At 41.5% G+C, this 17,914-nt stretch overlaps 1 protein-coding gene across 1 annotated transcript in view; it reads left to right on the forward strand.

The window, feature by feature from the left end:
• Positions 1-17,914, forward strand: part of LOC126197246 (alpha-mannosidase 2) — a 236,572-nt gene that overhangs the window by 191,313 nt on the left and 27,345 nt on the right. Inside the window, exons 13-16 of the mRNA XM_049934627.1 lie at positions 10,265-10,459; positions 10,551-10,717; positions 11,176-11,388; positions 17,170-17,348. Of these exons, the coding sequence (XP_049790584.1) occupies positions 10,265-10,459; positions 10,551-10,717; positions 11,176-11,388; positions 17,170-17,348 (754 nt within the window). The remainder of the gene's footprint in view (positions 1-10,264; positions 10,460-10,550; positions 10,718-11,175; positions 11,389-17,169; positions 17,349-17,914) is intronic.

A 17,914-nucleotide genomic window follows, 5' to 3' on the forward strand; every position in this document is an offset into this window, starting at 1 on the left:
CGGTTTTTTGGATTACAAAAACCGGAAAAAAAGTGCGGCTTAGATTCGAGTAAATACGGTAGGCTTCCAATTGCGGCATGTGCCACTGTCAGGTATCAGTGCAACAATGTATTGCGACTTAAGCCATGGGCTGGCTGTAGCCATTTGCACCTACATCACTTCGCTGCTGTCCTTGCATGGACTAAGTCATCCAGGTATCCACCCTACAATAGCAGAATGTTTTGTATGGTCTGACATACAAAAAGACTGTTTGTCATGGACCAAGAAATGCGTCCCCTGCCAGAAGTCCAATGCGACACACCATATACAGGCACTGCTCAGAAACTTCGTTACTCCCATTGCATGTTTTATTTTAAGACCTTGCGGGGCCTTAAACTTCCAACCTGGGGAACCCACAACATTGGGATGGGCTTTGCTGAGTGCTACCATGACTATAACAACAACAACAACTACTACTACTACTACTACTACTACTACCACCACCACCACCACTACCACTACCACTACCACCACCACCACTACCACTACCACTACCACCACCTGTGGTAAGAATGCCATTGTACACCTATGTGCTGATTTGGCCAGATGCTTTTTGTAATTATGTATAAAATTATGCAAATAAAACTGTGTTTGCTACCATATACAGTCTATGTAGATTTGCAGCTCATACTGAGAACGAATGCCTTCAGTTCTCCAAAATCAGCCCTTGAGCTCTTTCAGTGACTTCAGTGGTCTTCATGACATCTAGCAAGTGATACTTCCTCAATGGTGCAGTGGAATCTCTGTTTGATTTTTCTGAAGCTCAATACTTCTTCACAACTTCATAAACTGTGGATTTTTGATATTTAAAGAACCAAATTGCATCTGCAGCTTAGCCCCCCAGTGCGAATGCCTTCGGCAGTCATGGCTCTCTCGCATACTCTGAATTTTGTTTCAACATCTTAGCCATCTTGTGATTATAACTGATCACTAGAAGCAATTGGCAGTGCAGATTGTCAACAGTGACCTCTGACAGCGGAATAATGAGAAAGGAAATCTAGATTTACCTGGATTTTGTATTCTTCGGGTATGGTATCACTTTCAAGTCAGTTGTAACATGAATAAATTGTATCATTGCAGCATCAGAAAGTGAAACAACTGGGAAATGAAGCAAAGTGGTACTTAGATTTTATAGACTTTGTATTAGTTTTTCTGGCACCTGTCTGATGATGACAAGAATCCTCATATTAAGGACCACTTGGAGCATACTACACGACTTATCATCTACAAGTCAGAAATGGTTGGGTTCAGTCCTTAATAATTCGCAAAGTGCATGCCTTATGTGATATTAGACATAACGTATGTTACCAAAGTACAGCAGACTATTGTGGTAGTGACTCAGTACCATGGAGTCTTCAAAGAAATACTGAGCCATATCATTTCAATAATTGTTGTGGTTTCTTAGGAGCGAATTAGTGTTGTTTGGTACAAGCAGACAGACCTCTGTGCAAGAAATAATCCATTACATATATACGGCACACAAGTGACGGCTAGGTCTATGTTCGGTGTTTTTTCGGAGTGTTGATTACTGATTACTTGTTTACTTTTTTTGTTTATTCTCATGAACTTCCTAGAAGAGAATTTCTGTTAGCTAGAATGCACATTACTGCTGTTTGCTGCCAGATTAGTTCCTGTTTTCTTTTACTGTGCACAACTTTTAAACTTAATTTAGAACACTTGAAGTTTGTTTATGAGTGTTATTGAAATATGAGCATTTGTCAGTCTTCTTGTGCTTATTTTTATTGAGAGCTGTGTAGTATAAATGAAATTTAAATTACTTTGTCTAAATTCTGTCATAAATGGGAAATTAAACATCTTGTCTTTGTTTTCTGTACAGCTTTGTAATATTTAAAACTGTATAGTATGCTAAAATCGAGATCACTAATATCCTGCAAAATGTTGACCTTCATATTGTACACAGACTTAGGATAAAATTAATCATCATAAAATTTGTGCTTCTCTCTAAACAATTTACTATGAAAGTTAGTATATTATTAAAGGCTTGAAAATCATTATTTGTTATCCTCGGTTTTTGTTGTGGACTTCAGTCCAAAGACTGGTTTGATGCAGCTCTTTGTACTATTAGGGTCCATCATGAAAATAGGGACCTCAAGGTCACCTCACTGTCCTACAGCATTGCCAGTTAGTGGTAATTTCAGCTGTTTGTAAAACTCCTGAAAAATGCGAGACAAATCTATTTTTTGTCAGAAAAAATACGATACTATCTATTTTTAGTCTATAATATGATGAAGTACTTTCAAATAGAAAATTCTTGCAAGCAACTAAGAAAAAGAATAAAAACTAATGTTACAAGAATTTTGAAGAAAAATATTATTTTATTTCAATTTGTGGAAAAACAGAGCTACTGACATATTTGGACTGAAAATAATATGTGAACATTTTTAAAGTTTGTAGATGATTATTATACCTATTATATCATGAAAACGTAAAAGTCTTCCAAGATAAAAAATAAAACACTGTAAGACGTGTGAAAAACACTTATTTATTAAAAAGTGTTGTCACTGACAAATTTGTGTTATTTGGACCTTTCAGCGAGAAAGTTGTTAAGGAAACTATGAATTAATTTTGATAACATCTGAGACATCATTATGGAATTGTGTCACGTATGACTGCATTTGCGAGAGACTCCATATGTAACAGCATATGAGTATTTGTGTGCCACCACCAGGATTTCAGTTCTGATGGCTTGCCTTGATAGGACAGAGAATATTCCCTATCTCCCAAAAATTTATTTGCAGCTCTTACTGACTCTTTGTCACTGCGCACCCCCTCTGCTGGTTCGGGTATTAGAATAGGCCCGAGGTATTCCTGCCTATCATAAGATGCGACTTAAAGGAGTCTCATACATTTTGGCCTTTATGTGATGGTCCCCTGTGGGGTTTGACCACCATTCTTCTAAATTTTCGTGAAGAGTGAGCCAATTGGGGAAGGGTACCTTAAATGGTGCATCGTGTCCATCGTGCGCTGAGATCTTTAGCATCTTTCGTCGACATGGATCTGCACTTACGCTCATTCTCCAGCTGGTTGGCAAGATCACCCTTCTGGGTGCGTTTTCCTCCTTCCACTGTGCAGTATCGTTTTCTGCGCTGACGGTGATAATGGACTTGTTTACTTGTTTGCTGATATACAGCATGGTAGCCAGTCCGTTGTGGTTGGGCCACCGTGTACCCTGTTGGTTGGAGCCCCCTGACCACACAGGGATGGCTCTGTTGATGCCTGCACCGTTAACTCCCCATGTATACCAAGGAGTAGATGCCCGTCGCCCTGGGGAATCGGGACTCCCATCCTGCCAGATGGCCTTTGCTGCGGCTGGGTGGTGCCTGTGGGGAGGGCCCCTGGTCAGAGTGGCGTGCATCAGGGTGGATGATATGCCATGAAGTGTAGTACGTCATCTCTTACTGATGGTCAACCACCAGCAATTGCTGAGCATTCAAGGGCTCAATTCAATGCATAGAAGTATGACCCCAAATCGTTCCCCTCCCTGGCTACTCCATGGGAGGAATGCCAGGCAAAGGATGGCAGTGAACCATATTCATCCCAGCTCCTAGTATGTACGAGAGCCGATGGTGAATTCTTTGTGTTGATGAAGCCTCAGTTTTCTGTAGAGCATTTAGAGGACAAGTTTGGGGAGGTGGAGGGATTGTCCAAAATGCGATCAGGGTCAGTCTTGATAAAAACAGCATCCTCTGCCCAGTCACAAGCATTACTCGCTTGTGACAAGCTGGAGGATGTTTCTGTTACCGTCACGCCCCTTAAGAGCTTAAATATGGTCCAGGGTATTATATTCCACAGGACCTTCTTTTGCAGTCTGATGATGAGCTGCATGCCAATTTAGAGTGGTGAGGTGTTCATTTCCCGCTTCTTGTCCACAGGGGTCCGAATGATAATCAGGGTGCCACTGGTACCTTCATCTTGGCCTTCGAGGGTGACACATTACCCGAGAAGGGCAAGGTGATGGTCTACCGCTCTGTTGTCAAGTCGTATGCTTTTAAGTGCTGGAAGTTCGGGCACATGTCTTCCTACTGCACTTCCAGTGCCTTCCAACTGTGTCAACTGTGGAGAGCACCATTCAGCTTGCTCACCGAACTGCAGGCTTCTCCAGAAAGAACAGAAAATCATGGAATACAAGACCCTGGACCGACTAACCTACACTGAGGCTAAGAGGAAATTTGAATGCCTACATCCTGTGCCTATGACTTCTTCTTAAGCCACCGCTATGAGAACAGTTATTGCCCCATCACTTCCGCCAATTCCAGTCGGCTCTCAGAGCATAAAACTACACCTGCCCCCTGTTGTTCCTGCACCACCTACTTTGGGAGCAACACCCTCCCAAACTGTTAGGGACATCAGTCCCACGTTCTCAGCCAGATAAGTGTAAGTCTTCTTCAGCTCCTCTCACTTGGAAGGGTTCCCTTGGGACATTCCCTTCCCAGGTTCCTACCAGTGGTAAAGCGGACACCCACCAGTGGCTGAAGCACCCACAGTTAGTAGGTCGTAGGGCTTCACAGTCCTCCTCAGTCCCTGAGACTGAATCAGTGAAGCCCTCCCAGCCGGAAAAACCCAAGGAGCAGAAAGAGAAACTAAAAAGAAAAAAGACACCCAAGAACCAAGGCACTGCAGTGGCACCCACTCCACTGCTATCTACAAGCTCTGTGTCTGAGGGTGAAGTGGAGATTCTGGCGTCCACCGAGGACCTAGATCTCACGTGGCCTTCGGACACAAAGTATGTTGATCGCACAGGTACTCAGTCGGTGGCAGCAGGTGACCCTGAGGCATAGGCTGCCTCATTGAGTGTTTCATGCCTTCCCAGACTCACAATAACGTCATCCTCCTGTGGAACTGCAGTGGGTTTTTCCACCACCTGGCTGAGCTACGGTAACTTGTAACACTACGCTCGGGCGCACGATACTCCTTAAAGCCTGTACTATAGTAAGTTGACGGGCTTCACCTTAAGAGAAAGGATTTTTGTATAGACATTGACCGCGTGTACCTGAATGGAGGCAAATCAGACTTACACCCACTCAGTAATAACAATGATACGTCCAGCAAGTCCGAAATGCAACTACACATCAGGACGGACAAGAAACAACACAGAAGATGTTACCAATTTGTTAATAATACGGTCGCCAGCTTAATTAGGCATTAACTGAGTTTCTTTCCTGTACAAGTTGATGTACGTTCGAGCATAACAACACGTAGTAACACTGCATAATATGGTAAATTTTGGAACCAGAAAATCTACTGGACTGATAATTTCACTTTCTGTACCAATATGGATAAACCATAAATACATAACATTACACTATAATGTTTACTACAAAACTTCGTACTGTCCATTGATCTGATTAAAATCGGGCATAGGTTACCCTAGAAATAGCACTTTCGAAACACACACACAATGTCAATTTTGATAAATGTAAAACACTGATAAATTTTGGGTTTTATATTGGTTTTAACTTTACTGGTGTAATCAGTTTAGAACACTTCAGAATTCAAATGAATAAAAGGGGGGGGGGGGGGGGGGCTGAAACTGTTATGATCACTGTATTGAAACTATTAACTATTGAAAGCATTAAGCACTCAAGATTTCCAATATATGAATTACTACTCTTTTTAGCTTATTTCCTGCTCATTTAATTACCATTATATCTGCCTCAAAATAATTAAACTTCATTACTAAACCAATTTCAAAATTATCTTCCCACTTTGTCAGACCTTTGTTATTTACCTATAGATTCATTAACAAAACAGTTCTTTAAACATCATTCTAACATAGCTAGGTCTGCAAGTAATTATTATTAACATAAACTTTAAATCTTCATCTCGGGACACTCGGATTGCACAACATGTGGAAAGGACCCTGTCTAGGTTAGTTGTGAGGATAATTAAATGATAGGACTTTTCTGGTAAAATTTAAGTTGTTATTGAACAGTATGGAACAAAGTAACACTGGTCCACACGAATACAGTACTAAAAGTTTCAACCTGTTCGTATCGATGCGGCGGTCGTCAGGCAGCGAGATGGCGAGGCACAGGGCACACATACAATCACAGCAATGGCTCTTGATGTATCGGCACTTTGCTTCTTCTTAGCGTTGCAATTCTTTTCCATTTAGTGCCTATGGAATTTTGCCATGCTGCATAGTCGTCGGAACGGCACATCCGAGGCTCAATGAAACCACGTCTTCCAGGAGAGCCTCCTCGATCCAGAACGTGTTGCTCAGACCAATGCTCGACTCCGACTACTACTGCTGAGCCCGTTATGCCGTGCAGCGCCCGTGTGCATTTTCCCGCACTCGCCTGCCATCCACCTTTTACCGCTCCCCTACAGACAGGGTATTCACCAGAGGTTTTGCATTCTACATATCCTAATACATTGCCTACGTATGGGCCAGACGCACAATTACAACTTTAACATCTTACAACAGATTCAACGTTTCTTACATTTCAATTTTGTTACAATATTGTTTGACATTTGACATAAACATTAATATTCACATCGAAATTTGTTTACAGTTTTCTTAACACAATGACATGAAAAGAAAAGAAATGAAATCATAATATCGATTACACTAATTTATCGAAAATCAGAAGAAAAAAAATTATATGTACAATAGTACAGCGTTGTTGTTTTTACAAACTGTTAAGCTTTACAGCTGCTTTGTGTATTCCCCCCCCCCCCCTCCCTCCCCCGAAACCTGGATCACGGCAATGCGGACCCCTGCCCTCCACGGCTATAGGGGATATTACAAGAACCATAGTGACTATAATAGAGTGCCATGTGGAGTTTGTGTCTATGTCCCGAAGTCCGTATGTAGTAAACTTGTGCCCCTTCAAACTCCTCTTGATGCTCTTTCTGTCAGGATACGGACAACACAGGAAATAACTGTCTGCAATGTATATCTTCGTCCAGATGGTGCTGTACCCCTGAACGTGTTGGCTGCACTGCCTAAACCCTCCCTACTTTTGGGAAATTTTAACGCTCGTAAGCCTTTGTGGGGTGGTACCGTGCTTACTGGCCGAGGTAGAGATGTCGAAACTACTTTCTCAACTCGACCTCTGCCTCTTAAATACTGGGGACCCCACACATTTCAGTGTGGCTCATGGCACTTTCTCGGCCATTGCTTTATCCCTCTGCAGCCCAAGACATCTCCCATCTGTCCACTGGAGAGCCCACGATGACTTGTGTGGTAGTGGTCACTTTCCCATCTTCCTGTCACTCAGCACCATTCCCCCGGACATCTACCAAGATGGGCTTTAAACAAGGCAACTGGGAAGCTTTCGCTGGTTGCGGTGGTCTCGCGGTTCTAGGCGCGCAGTCCGGAACCGTGCGACTGCTACGGTCGCAGGTTCGAATCCTGCCTCGGGCATGGATGTGTGTGATGTCCTTAGGTTAGTTAGGTTTAAGTAGTTCTAAGTTCTAGGGGACTAATGACCACAGCAGTTGAGTCCCATAGTGCTCAGAGCCATTTGAACCATTTTTGGGAAGCTTTCACGTCTGCTGTCACCATTGAATCTCCCCCACATGGTACCTACCATCAGTGTGGTTTGTTGAATAGGTCAGTAGAACAATCATTTCTGCTGCAAAAAAACATGATTCCTTGTTCTTTGGGGTGTCCCCGGAGAATATGAGTACCTTGGTGGTTGCCAGAAATCACTGAGGCCATTAAAGAGTGTCGGCGAGCTCTACAGCGATATAAGTGGCACCCTTCTCTCGAGCACGTAATAGCTTTTAAATGGCTCCGTGCCCGCATTGCCAGCTTATAAAAAGACGGAAATAGGATTGTTGGGAGAGGTATGTCTCAATCATTGGGTGACGTACGTCACCTTCCCAAGTCTGGATGAAGGTCAGACGTGTTTTTGGGCACCAGACCCTGACAAGTGTCACTGGCATTAACATCAATGGAGTGTTATCTACTGACGCAAATGCAATTGCCGAGCACCTTGCTCGAGCCTCCATGTCTGACAATTACCACCCAGCGTTTTGCCCCCTCAAATGTCAGATGGAAGGGAAAGTCCTCTCGTTCACTACATGCCACAGTGAACCCTATAACTCCCTATTTACAGAGTGGGAGCTCATCAGTGCTCTCGCACATTGCCCCGACACAGCTCCTGGGCCAGATCGGATCCACAGTCAGTTGATTAAACATCTTTCGTCCAGCTACAAGTGACATCTGCTCATCATCTTCAACTGGATCTGATGTGATGGCATCTTTCCATCACAATGACGGGGGAGCACCATTATTCCAGTGCTCAGACCTGGTAAAAACCAACTTGATGTGGATAGCTATTGGCCCATCAGCCTCACCAATGTTCTTTGTAAACTGCTAGAATGTATGGTGTGTCGGCGGTTGGTTTGGGTCCTGGAGTCATGTGACCTTCTGGCTCCATGCCAGGGTTGCCTCCGCCAGGGTCGCTCTACCACTGATAATGTTGTGTCCCTTGAGTCTGCCATCCGAACTGCCTTTTCCAGGCACCAACACCTGGTTGCCTTCTTCTTTGATGTACAGAAAGTGTATGACACAACCTGGCGACATCATATGCTTGCCACTTTATATGAGTGGGGTCTCCGGGGCCCACTCCTGATTTTTATCCAGAACTTCCTGTCGCTCCATACTTTCCATGTCCAAGTTGGTGCCTCCCATAGTTCCCCCCATATCCAGGAGAATGGAGTCCCACAGGGCTCTGTATTGAGTGTTTCTCTATTTTTAGTGACCATAAACGGTCTAGCAGCTGCTGTAGGGCCATCGGTCTCACCTTCTCTGTATGCAGATGACTTCTGCATTTCGTACTGCTCCTCCAGTAGTAGTGTTGATGCGGCATCTACAGGGAGCCATTCACAAGGTGCAGCCATGGGCTCTAGCCCACGGCTTCCAGTTTTCAGCCGCAAAGTCGTGTGTCATGTACTTCCATTGGCATCGTACTCTTCATCCGGAACCAGAACTTTACCTTAATGATGATCCACTCATGGTACTGGAGATATATCGATTCTTAGGACTGGTTTTCAGTGCTCGATTGATTTAGCTTTCTCATCTTCCTCAGCTTAAGCGGAAGTGCTGGCAGCACCTCAATGCCCTCCGGGGTCTCTGCTGCCTGAGCAACACCAACTGGGGTGCAGATTGCTCTACGCTGCTGCAGCTCTACAGAGCCCTTGTTCAATCCCACCTTGCCTATGGGAGTGTGTTTTACGGTTTGGCGGCACCCTCAGCATTGCATCTACTTGACCCAGTGTTCTACTGCAGAGTTTGACTAGTGACAGGAGCTTTTAGGATGAGTCTGGTGACCAGCATACTGACAGAGGCTGGAATTCCTCAATTACCATGTCCTTTTCCCAACCATGGCTGTTCAACTCCTGCATCGGCAGCCCATGTCATGGCCTACGACTGCACTTCATGTCTAGTCCCTTCTGTCTGAAATGGAGTTCTTCCCTGTACCACCTCTACTCAAGGTCCATTCACATACACCTCAATGCTGTAAACCTAGACTGAAGCTTTGCCTGGACCTTTCCCATCGCCCTAAGGACTCAGTCAACTTTGTGGCTCTCTGCTGTCACTTCCTGTTGATTCTTGACATGTACCAGGGCCATGAAGTGGTTTACACCGACAGCTCGATGGCTGATGGTCACATTGGTTTCGCATATGTTCATGGAGGACATATTGAACAGCACTCCTTGGCCGATGGCTGCAGTGTTTTCACTGCAGAGCTGGTGGCCATATCTTGTGATCTTGAGCATATCCGCTCATGCCCTGGCGAGTTGTTTCTTGTCTGTACTGACTCCTTGAGCAGCCTACAAGCTGCAACAAAGCAATGAGACAGGTGAATCACAATGCTTAGTGTTGACACACTGCAGGGAGTGGGTGTGACCTAGACGTGTCTAATTTCGTGACAGCCACTGTATTCCATCTTCTGCAAATTTCTTCATTTGTAGTCCGTAGAATATAAATTTTATAATTAAAAATTGTCTAGAGTATTATCTTCTGATGACAAGGATAATTTATTGTTGGGATACATAAATTTTGTAGTACATAGATGACAATTGGTACACACTATATTTATTTGATGATGTCGTGAGAAATTAACTTATACTAATTTTTTTTTAAATATAGGGTAATTAAGAAACTTTTATGGTAGCTTTCAAGATATTGTGATGTAATTTTAGAGTTACTTGCAAAACTTTTAATAAATGCACCTTATATGTGGTATAGGAGACCTATCAGGATGATCCACAATTTACCTATTTTGATTTGGATGATGTTCGGAAACACCACTATAGTCTTCCAGAGAAAACAACTCTAACATTTGGAGATGGTCATGAATACAGAAAAATTGTTATTTTTAATTCTCTGACATGGAAAAGACGTGAACTTATTACAATACGTGTTTCTACTCCATATGTTAAGGTAATGTGTAGGTTTTTACTTTCCTGATTTTTTGAAAAGAGCGGTTGTGTTTTCAGAATGTGTAGTTATATATAATTTTATGTTTTTGTAGGTAACTCATAACAATGGATCCCAAATAATATGCCAGGTTACTCCAACATTTCTTCAGAATGGAAATATGATTGATTCACATTATGATGTTTCATTCATAGCAGATGTGCCAGCCTTATCTTTGGTTTCATACTTCATTAATGTTTTACCCTCAGGCACTCAACTCCTGTAAGTAATGAAGTATATTCCAGACAATGACTTAATTAATGTCTTTGTGAAAATAAGTGTACATTGTTTCATGACATACATTAAAAATAATAGGTTGATTTTATTTGTTTATACGGAACACATGGATTTGAGATAGACTATGTCAATAAAGCTACAGAGAATCATCCAAGAAATGTGCTAGCTTATATGTAATTGATTTAACTTTTAACTCAGCACTTCAAATTTATAACAAAAATTTTTGTGAAGTACAAGATTTATTTTGTAAATATTTGTGCACTGTGCAACAAAGATCAAATTCGGCTGAAATAGTTAAAGAAGCTTTTTGTCCTTAAAAAATTCTTAATCTTTTGTACTTGTAAGTATAAAAGGAAATCAGTGACCAGTTGTGTAAAGTAATCTTATATGAAGATGTAATCCATGTTCCAAATTATTAAACTCTTCTCTTTTTTTTATTGCAGTTCAGATTCCCTTTCCCAAATAAAGCTTTTGAACACTCCTAATAACTTCCTGAAAGTTGATGGCTTTGAGAATGTTCAGGTTTTTAATGATGCACACGAATTTTCAATAAAAAATAAGTTCTTATCTGCTGCTTTTGGTGTAGATGGACTTCTTAAAGCTATAACAATCAAAAGTTCTGGCATCACTGTTCCTGTCAGTCTAGATTTTGCCAGGTAAGATTCGTAGGTATTATTTTTCAGACTTTTTTCCACCTTAAAATATCTACAGTTTGAATACAAAAGTGAGATTTGTTATTTAGGTATTGTTTTGTGATTTCTTTCTTATATTATTTTAATAAAGGACTTACTAATAATTTTGTACTCTGCTCGATATTAAGAATGGTTTTGTATTTAACTTTTGTATGTAGTGGGTGACATTGTTAGTTGGCAGTGAAGACATGAAATAAATGTTTGAAGTCTTGAAAGAAACGTGACCAACCACGCCTACTGTTTTTGTGCCTGTGTGTGAATGTTTATTATAATTGTATCAAAAGGAACATTCACTTGAGAAAACTATAAAATTATGTGACAGTTGTCAGCCAATATTTACTTACAAGAGGAGAAATTTTTAGTACTGCCGATAGACGCAAATAAAGGCACGTAAAACAATCCTAGATTTCAGAACTATTTGTTCTTTACTATAAAAGGCTAAAAAGGATTGGTATATCAATAGACCCCAAGATGAGAGGGACCCCCTGTTGTGAGAATGAGACGAGACAAATATGAAGGAGGGGTCTGAGGGAGTAGTACTATGGTAAGCACTGTGCCAACTTCAGTCCAGAGATAATAAAGGTAGAATGAAAAGATAATATGGATTAAATGGAAGAGAAATGAAATGGAGAAGATTAGTGTTTAACGTCCCATCTACAACGAGGTCTTTAGAGATGGAGCACAAGCTCGGATTAGGGAGGGATATGGAAGGAAATTGGCTGTGCCCTATCAAAGGAACCATCCAGGCAATTGCCTGAAATGATTTTGGGTAAATCACGGAAAACCTAAATCAGGATGGCCTGACATGGGTTGGAACTGTCGTCCTCCCGAATGCGAGTCCAATGTGCTAATCACTGCGCCATCCCGCTCGGTTAGAAGAAATGAATTGAATAGAGCATTTAAGAACCAGAAGGAAGAAGAGACTGGGGGAAGACATTTATATAATATACACTATATGATGAAAAGTATCCAGATATGCTCAGGTGATTGGAATTGACAAGAGGCACATTTGCCAGTGTGAAAGGAGGTGGGAGTATTGTATTAACAGTAGAGAAGCAGTTATTGAAGAATGGGTCAGTCAATAGAGTTCAGTGACTTCAAATGTGGGCTAGTCATTGGATGTCACTAGCGTAAAAAATCCATCAGGGACATTTTAACCCTTCTAAAGCTACCCAAGTTGATTGTTGGTGATGTGATTGTGAAGTGAAATGTTATGGAACACTCACAGCTGAACTAAAATCAGACACACATTATCAACTGAGAGACAATGACTATCGAGCATTGCAGAGAGTGATTGTAAAAAAATCATGGATTAGGAGAAGGAATCATCTGTGAGTTCCAAAGGACAACCAGCAGTCCACCTTGCACTTTGACTGTGCATAGGGAGTTGGAAAGAACAGTGTGCAACGTTCGAGCAGCTCTTCATAAGCCATACATTTCTGTAGTCGGTTCTAAGTGAGGCACAAAGTTGTGTAAAGAATGATGTCACTGGACAGTGAATGACTGCAAATGAGTGACTTGATGTGATAAATCATGCTATGCCCTGTGACAGTCCGATGAAAGGGTTTGGGTTTGCTGAATGCCTGCAGAAGGTTTACTGCTATCAAGTGCATTGCCAGCTGTGAAGTACGGAGGAGGTGGTCTTATGACATGGCTGTGTATTTAGTAGTTAGGATTGGTCCCCTTATTGCATTTCAGAAAACGCTAAATGCAGAAGAATATGAACACTTAATACCACATTGTTTACTGTGTAAAGTAGAGGAACAGTTTGGTAATGATGATTGTATCACATGACAGTACAACCTGTCATAAAGGAGCATCTGAGAGGCAATGGTTTGTGTACAGTAACATTCCTGAAATGAACCGACCTACCCACAGTCCTGACCTGAAGCCAAGAGGCCATCTTTGGGATGATTTAGAACATGACATCACAACAGATCCCCATGTCCAACATTATGGTCTTCTCTGGTTTCAGCTCTTGAGGAAGAATAGGCTGCCATTCCTCCACAGACATCCAGACACCTCACTGAGAGTGTTGCCAGCAGAGTTGAAGCTGTCAGTAAGGCAGAGGATGGCCACATTTCATATTAATGTCTGGAAACTTTTGATCAGATAGTGTATATCAGGCCTTTGTACTTAAGTAATGCAGAGAGTATTTCAGTGGTTAGAGAACCCGCGCCCTTCTTCTTTTTCTGCCCTTAAAAAAACAGTGTGTTGAATCATCTCATTGGCTACACAGTATGTTAGGATTTGTTATTTCATAATGGTATTTATGACATCAACTGAATTTTATGCCAGTGCATGCCAGAACATGACAATACAGGGTGCCGTTACTAGAGGTATGCACAAACAAATGCTTGTAACAAAAGAACTTGACATTTTATGCTGTTGGGTAAATACGCAATCGACAGAGACATTCTCCACGATATGATCCTCACTATTTCTTGAACAGTACTGAGACATATGGCACATGTGCACAAATGTTTATGTGCAGCAGGCACAGGTACTCCTGACAGTCAACATGTGGATGCCGTAACGAAAGGTGCAGTATGTGCTATGGTTAGCAGAGTTAAAATCTGTTACATCTGTACAGCAGCAGGCAAGAAAAGAATAGAATGTGGATCCTCCCATATTTAAATCCGCTGTCAGTGGGACAGAACTCTTACAGTTATGGTAAGTTTGATTTCATATGCTGGAAAACATTGTAAAAGGCATGTGAATGTAGAGACCATAGAATTTGGTGTGCAAAAGCATTTTTCAGAAGCCCACTTAAATCCGTTAGACAAACTAGTAGGGAACTGGCCATCCCATGTATAACGGAGAAAACCATTGCGCGCAAGGTTCTTCAGTTGAGTGTTTACCAACTCCAACGTTTGCATCACATTAAGCTTGAGGATCACTACAATTGATGTGATTTTGCAGTTGAAATGTTGCATCGTATGAACAGAAACAACAACGGGGTAACTCGGTGCAGTGCTATTCAGTGATTTATCTACCTTCCATGTCTGTGGCAAAGTTAACAGATGTAACTGTCAAAGTAGTAGGAAGAAAGACTGCTGGAGAAGTTATTGGAAGTTATTGAGTAAGGACGGGACACACCAAAAGTTGATGATGATTGGGTGATCAGTTTTTTTTAGGAGTCTACAGCAACAGTGCACATCTATCTCGACATGTTGGTGAACTAGGCAGTTCCACAGATGCCTAGTGTTATTTTCCAGTGGTATGGTGCCCCTTTCCACTGTCATGAAAATGTTACTACATTTCTCCATGAGACGTTTCCTGAGCATTGGATCGGAAGGGAGGGTCCCATTGTCTGGCCCTCTTGGTGCCCTGATCTGACTTTCTCAATTTCAGTGCATGGGGGTTTAACGAGGACATTGGTTACAGAACAAAGGTTTGAGATGTGGAACATCTGAGATGATGAATCTGCGGTGCAGTAGATGCCATGCTTGTGAACATGTGATGAGTACTGTTTCAGTATCTGTCGAGCTACAAATGGGGTTCACATTTAACTGTACCAACATGCATACAAATGTTTGAGCTTCTGTGTACAATATTGGATAAATAAAAATATAAATCTTGATCGGTATTGAAAAGTAAACAAATGATATATGAACGTAGGCTTCCGCAGCCGGTGTCATAGTGATTAAAATTCTTCTGGGTATTATGCCGCGCCATTGCTAAAAACTAACAACAATAATAAAGTACCTGCACACGGAGAGCCACCACCACCCAGCTCAAAAGTATTCTGTTCTCCATACGTTAACTGCCCGAGCCTACCGGATAAGCGATGAAAATAACATTAAAGAAGAATTAAAGGAGCTACAACACACGTTTTGTGCCAACGGCTCTGATGACAACATCATAAGAAAGGTAGCTAAAACCAAAGGGAGCAGAACACGAGAAGAAGGCAAAGAAGAGAAGCTTCCACTGGTACACTTACAATATGTAAAAGGCGTCAGTGAACGGCTAGGCAACGTCCTCCGCTGACAAGGTTTCAGACCGATTTTTTGAAGCAGTCACAGGATCCACAAAATGATAGGTTCCACCAAGGATGTAGTCAACAATCTTAACACTGCAGGTGTTTACAAACTGCGGTGTGATTGCGGAGCTGCCTACATAGGAGAAACAGGGAGACCTGTCAGCTTATGATTAGCAGAACACGAATGCTACGTACGCTTACAACATGATAAATCGACGATAGCGGAACACTACCGTGACTGTGGACAATCTATCAGGTTCCAGGAAGCTCGAGTACTGGCGAAAGAATCGTGGATGCGAGAACGCAAAATACGGGAGGCGATCGAAATTATTAAGCAGCCTGACAACGCCAGCAGAGAAGATGGCTACAAACTCCCAGCGTCCTGGCTGCTGGCCATCCCAGTCCAATGGGCCGTGAGCGGTCGCGGGGCAGAAGCTACATGGGATACGGACGTATCTGCACAACCAGCTGTAGAGCAACTGTCAGTCCACTTCTGTGCACACCAGGAGGAAAACTTGCCAACCAGAAGTCGAACGCTGATTGGCGGACAGCTACCAATCGTTGATGACATTGACATTCACAAATAGCCTCTTTCCTTTCACTTTCCCTTACGTCATGACTAGCCAATCATATTAGAGGGCCAATTAAAAGTTTTACAACAGTGATGTCAGACATCGATAGTCTATAATAAATAGAAGCACCTATCCCCATGCAAAACCAGTTGTGCCCTGAGGAAGGCCGTTGCAATTCGGCCGAAATGTCAGTTTTAGTTTATTATTATTGTTAGTTTTTAGCAGTGATGCAGCATAATAACCAGAAGAATTTTAATCACTAAGTAAACAAATGTTTTTGTATAACTCTAGCACAGACACCGTGTAGTAAATGGAAAATACTTCTGACTGCTCTGCTAAGTTATATGTATTTTGTCAAAAACCATCTCTCAGCATCCTAGGCCACCTTCAGTTGTCACCTGAAGATGGACTAAGAAGCTGAAAGCAAGCGCACAACAAAATAAATATAATTTTGTACAATGTTAGGAAGTGGTTTCCTGTTTAGTATTATTCTATTTCTCCTAATTCAAAAGAGTGTTTAGATTGGACAAATAAATGAAATAAATTGCTTAATAAATACTTTCGCAAGTGACTGCTAACTTGATGTTATAGATGTTCCTCAGACCCACAGTAAATAGAATCAGGAATGAGTGAACTTGAACAGGATGATGCTCTTTCTCATAGGCTGTGAAGTAAACAGACCTAGGTGGACAGTGTTGTCACCAAAAAATATGAGTCCTGTAGGCATTATTGTGATATGTAGAGGGCCGCCCATACTCCTCTTGGCAATACCAGGAAGCTGTTGATACAGAATGATTGAGTGTTTCTCTTCTCACCTTCCAGGACTGTTTTTAAGTTGATTCTGTATCAAACTGATACACTATGTAATACCAGTGGGAGTTATGCATAGTACTAGTACATATTGCGTGACTCCTGTCTTCCTGTTGTAATCATTATGTGTACAATTATCTCTTTTAATTATAACAACTTTTCTGAGCTCTATTTGGGGTTTCATGCTCTATTCTCTCCATAAAATTGGGATTGCAGTAATTTTATAATCTACTGTAGAAATTTTCCATCTCCAGGTTGGTAATAGTTATATGATGAGTTGGTCGTGATTCAACAGCTTGTTCTTTAGTTAGTTTTTGGCCCATTGGTTTTAAATCATTAGATTTTTTGTACATATTTGAACTTTATCTGTTTTTAATTTAGGTACCTTGCCAGAGAAGGAAAAGAAAGGAGTGGTGCTTATCTATTTTTACCAGATGGTGCTGCTGAAACTGTGAGAATTGTATCTCCCATGATAAGGATTATAGAAGGACCGCTTTTCTCACAAGTTGATGTTGTAGTGCCATTTGTCCAGCACACTGTTAAAGTGTATAATACACCAGGTAGTAAACATTGTAATGTATTTGGTTGTAATGGAAATATGATCATTATCCTATGTTGCTCACTGCTTCTTTTCATGTTCATTGTACCTGTAAAGGAGTCAGAACCTAGTCATAATAACTTGGTGTTTTCTTGTTTCGCCCATGACAGTTGGTTTATGTATATTAATATATATTTGTCAAACTTGATAAAGATTCTTATTTTTCATATTTATGTGTGTTTGTTGCAGTAGTATGACTTTCATGGAGCTCAGTTAGGACACACATTTCTTGTTTTTGGAAAAAAATTGGTCATGATTATCCAGTGTTTTTAATGCTCACTTGTGGCTTGTTTGTGAATAAATGAATAAACAGGGACAAGTTTAGTCAAGATATTTTCTTTTACAAATAACAATAACACCTGCGACAAAAGTCAGGGGATAGCGATATGCATGTATACTGATGGCAGTAATATCACTTACACAAGTTATAAAGGGGCAGTGCAGTGGTGGAGTTAACCTTCGTACTTAGGTGATTCATGTGAAAAGATTTCCAACATGATAATGGTCACATAATGGGAATTAACAGAC

Source organism: Schistocerca nitens, chromosome 1 (genome assembly GCF_023898315.1).
Source record: "Schistocerca nitens isolate TAMUIC-IGC-003100 chromosome 1, iqSchNite1.1, whole genome shotgun sequence".
Lineage (NCBI taxonomy): Eukaryota > Metazoa > Arthropoda > Insecta > Orthoptera > Acrididae > Schistocerca > Schistocerca nitens.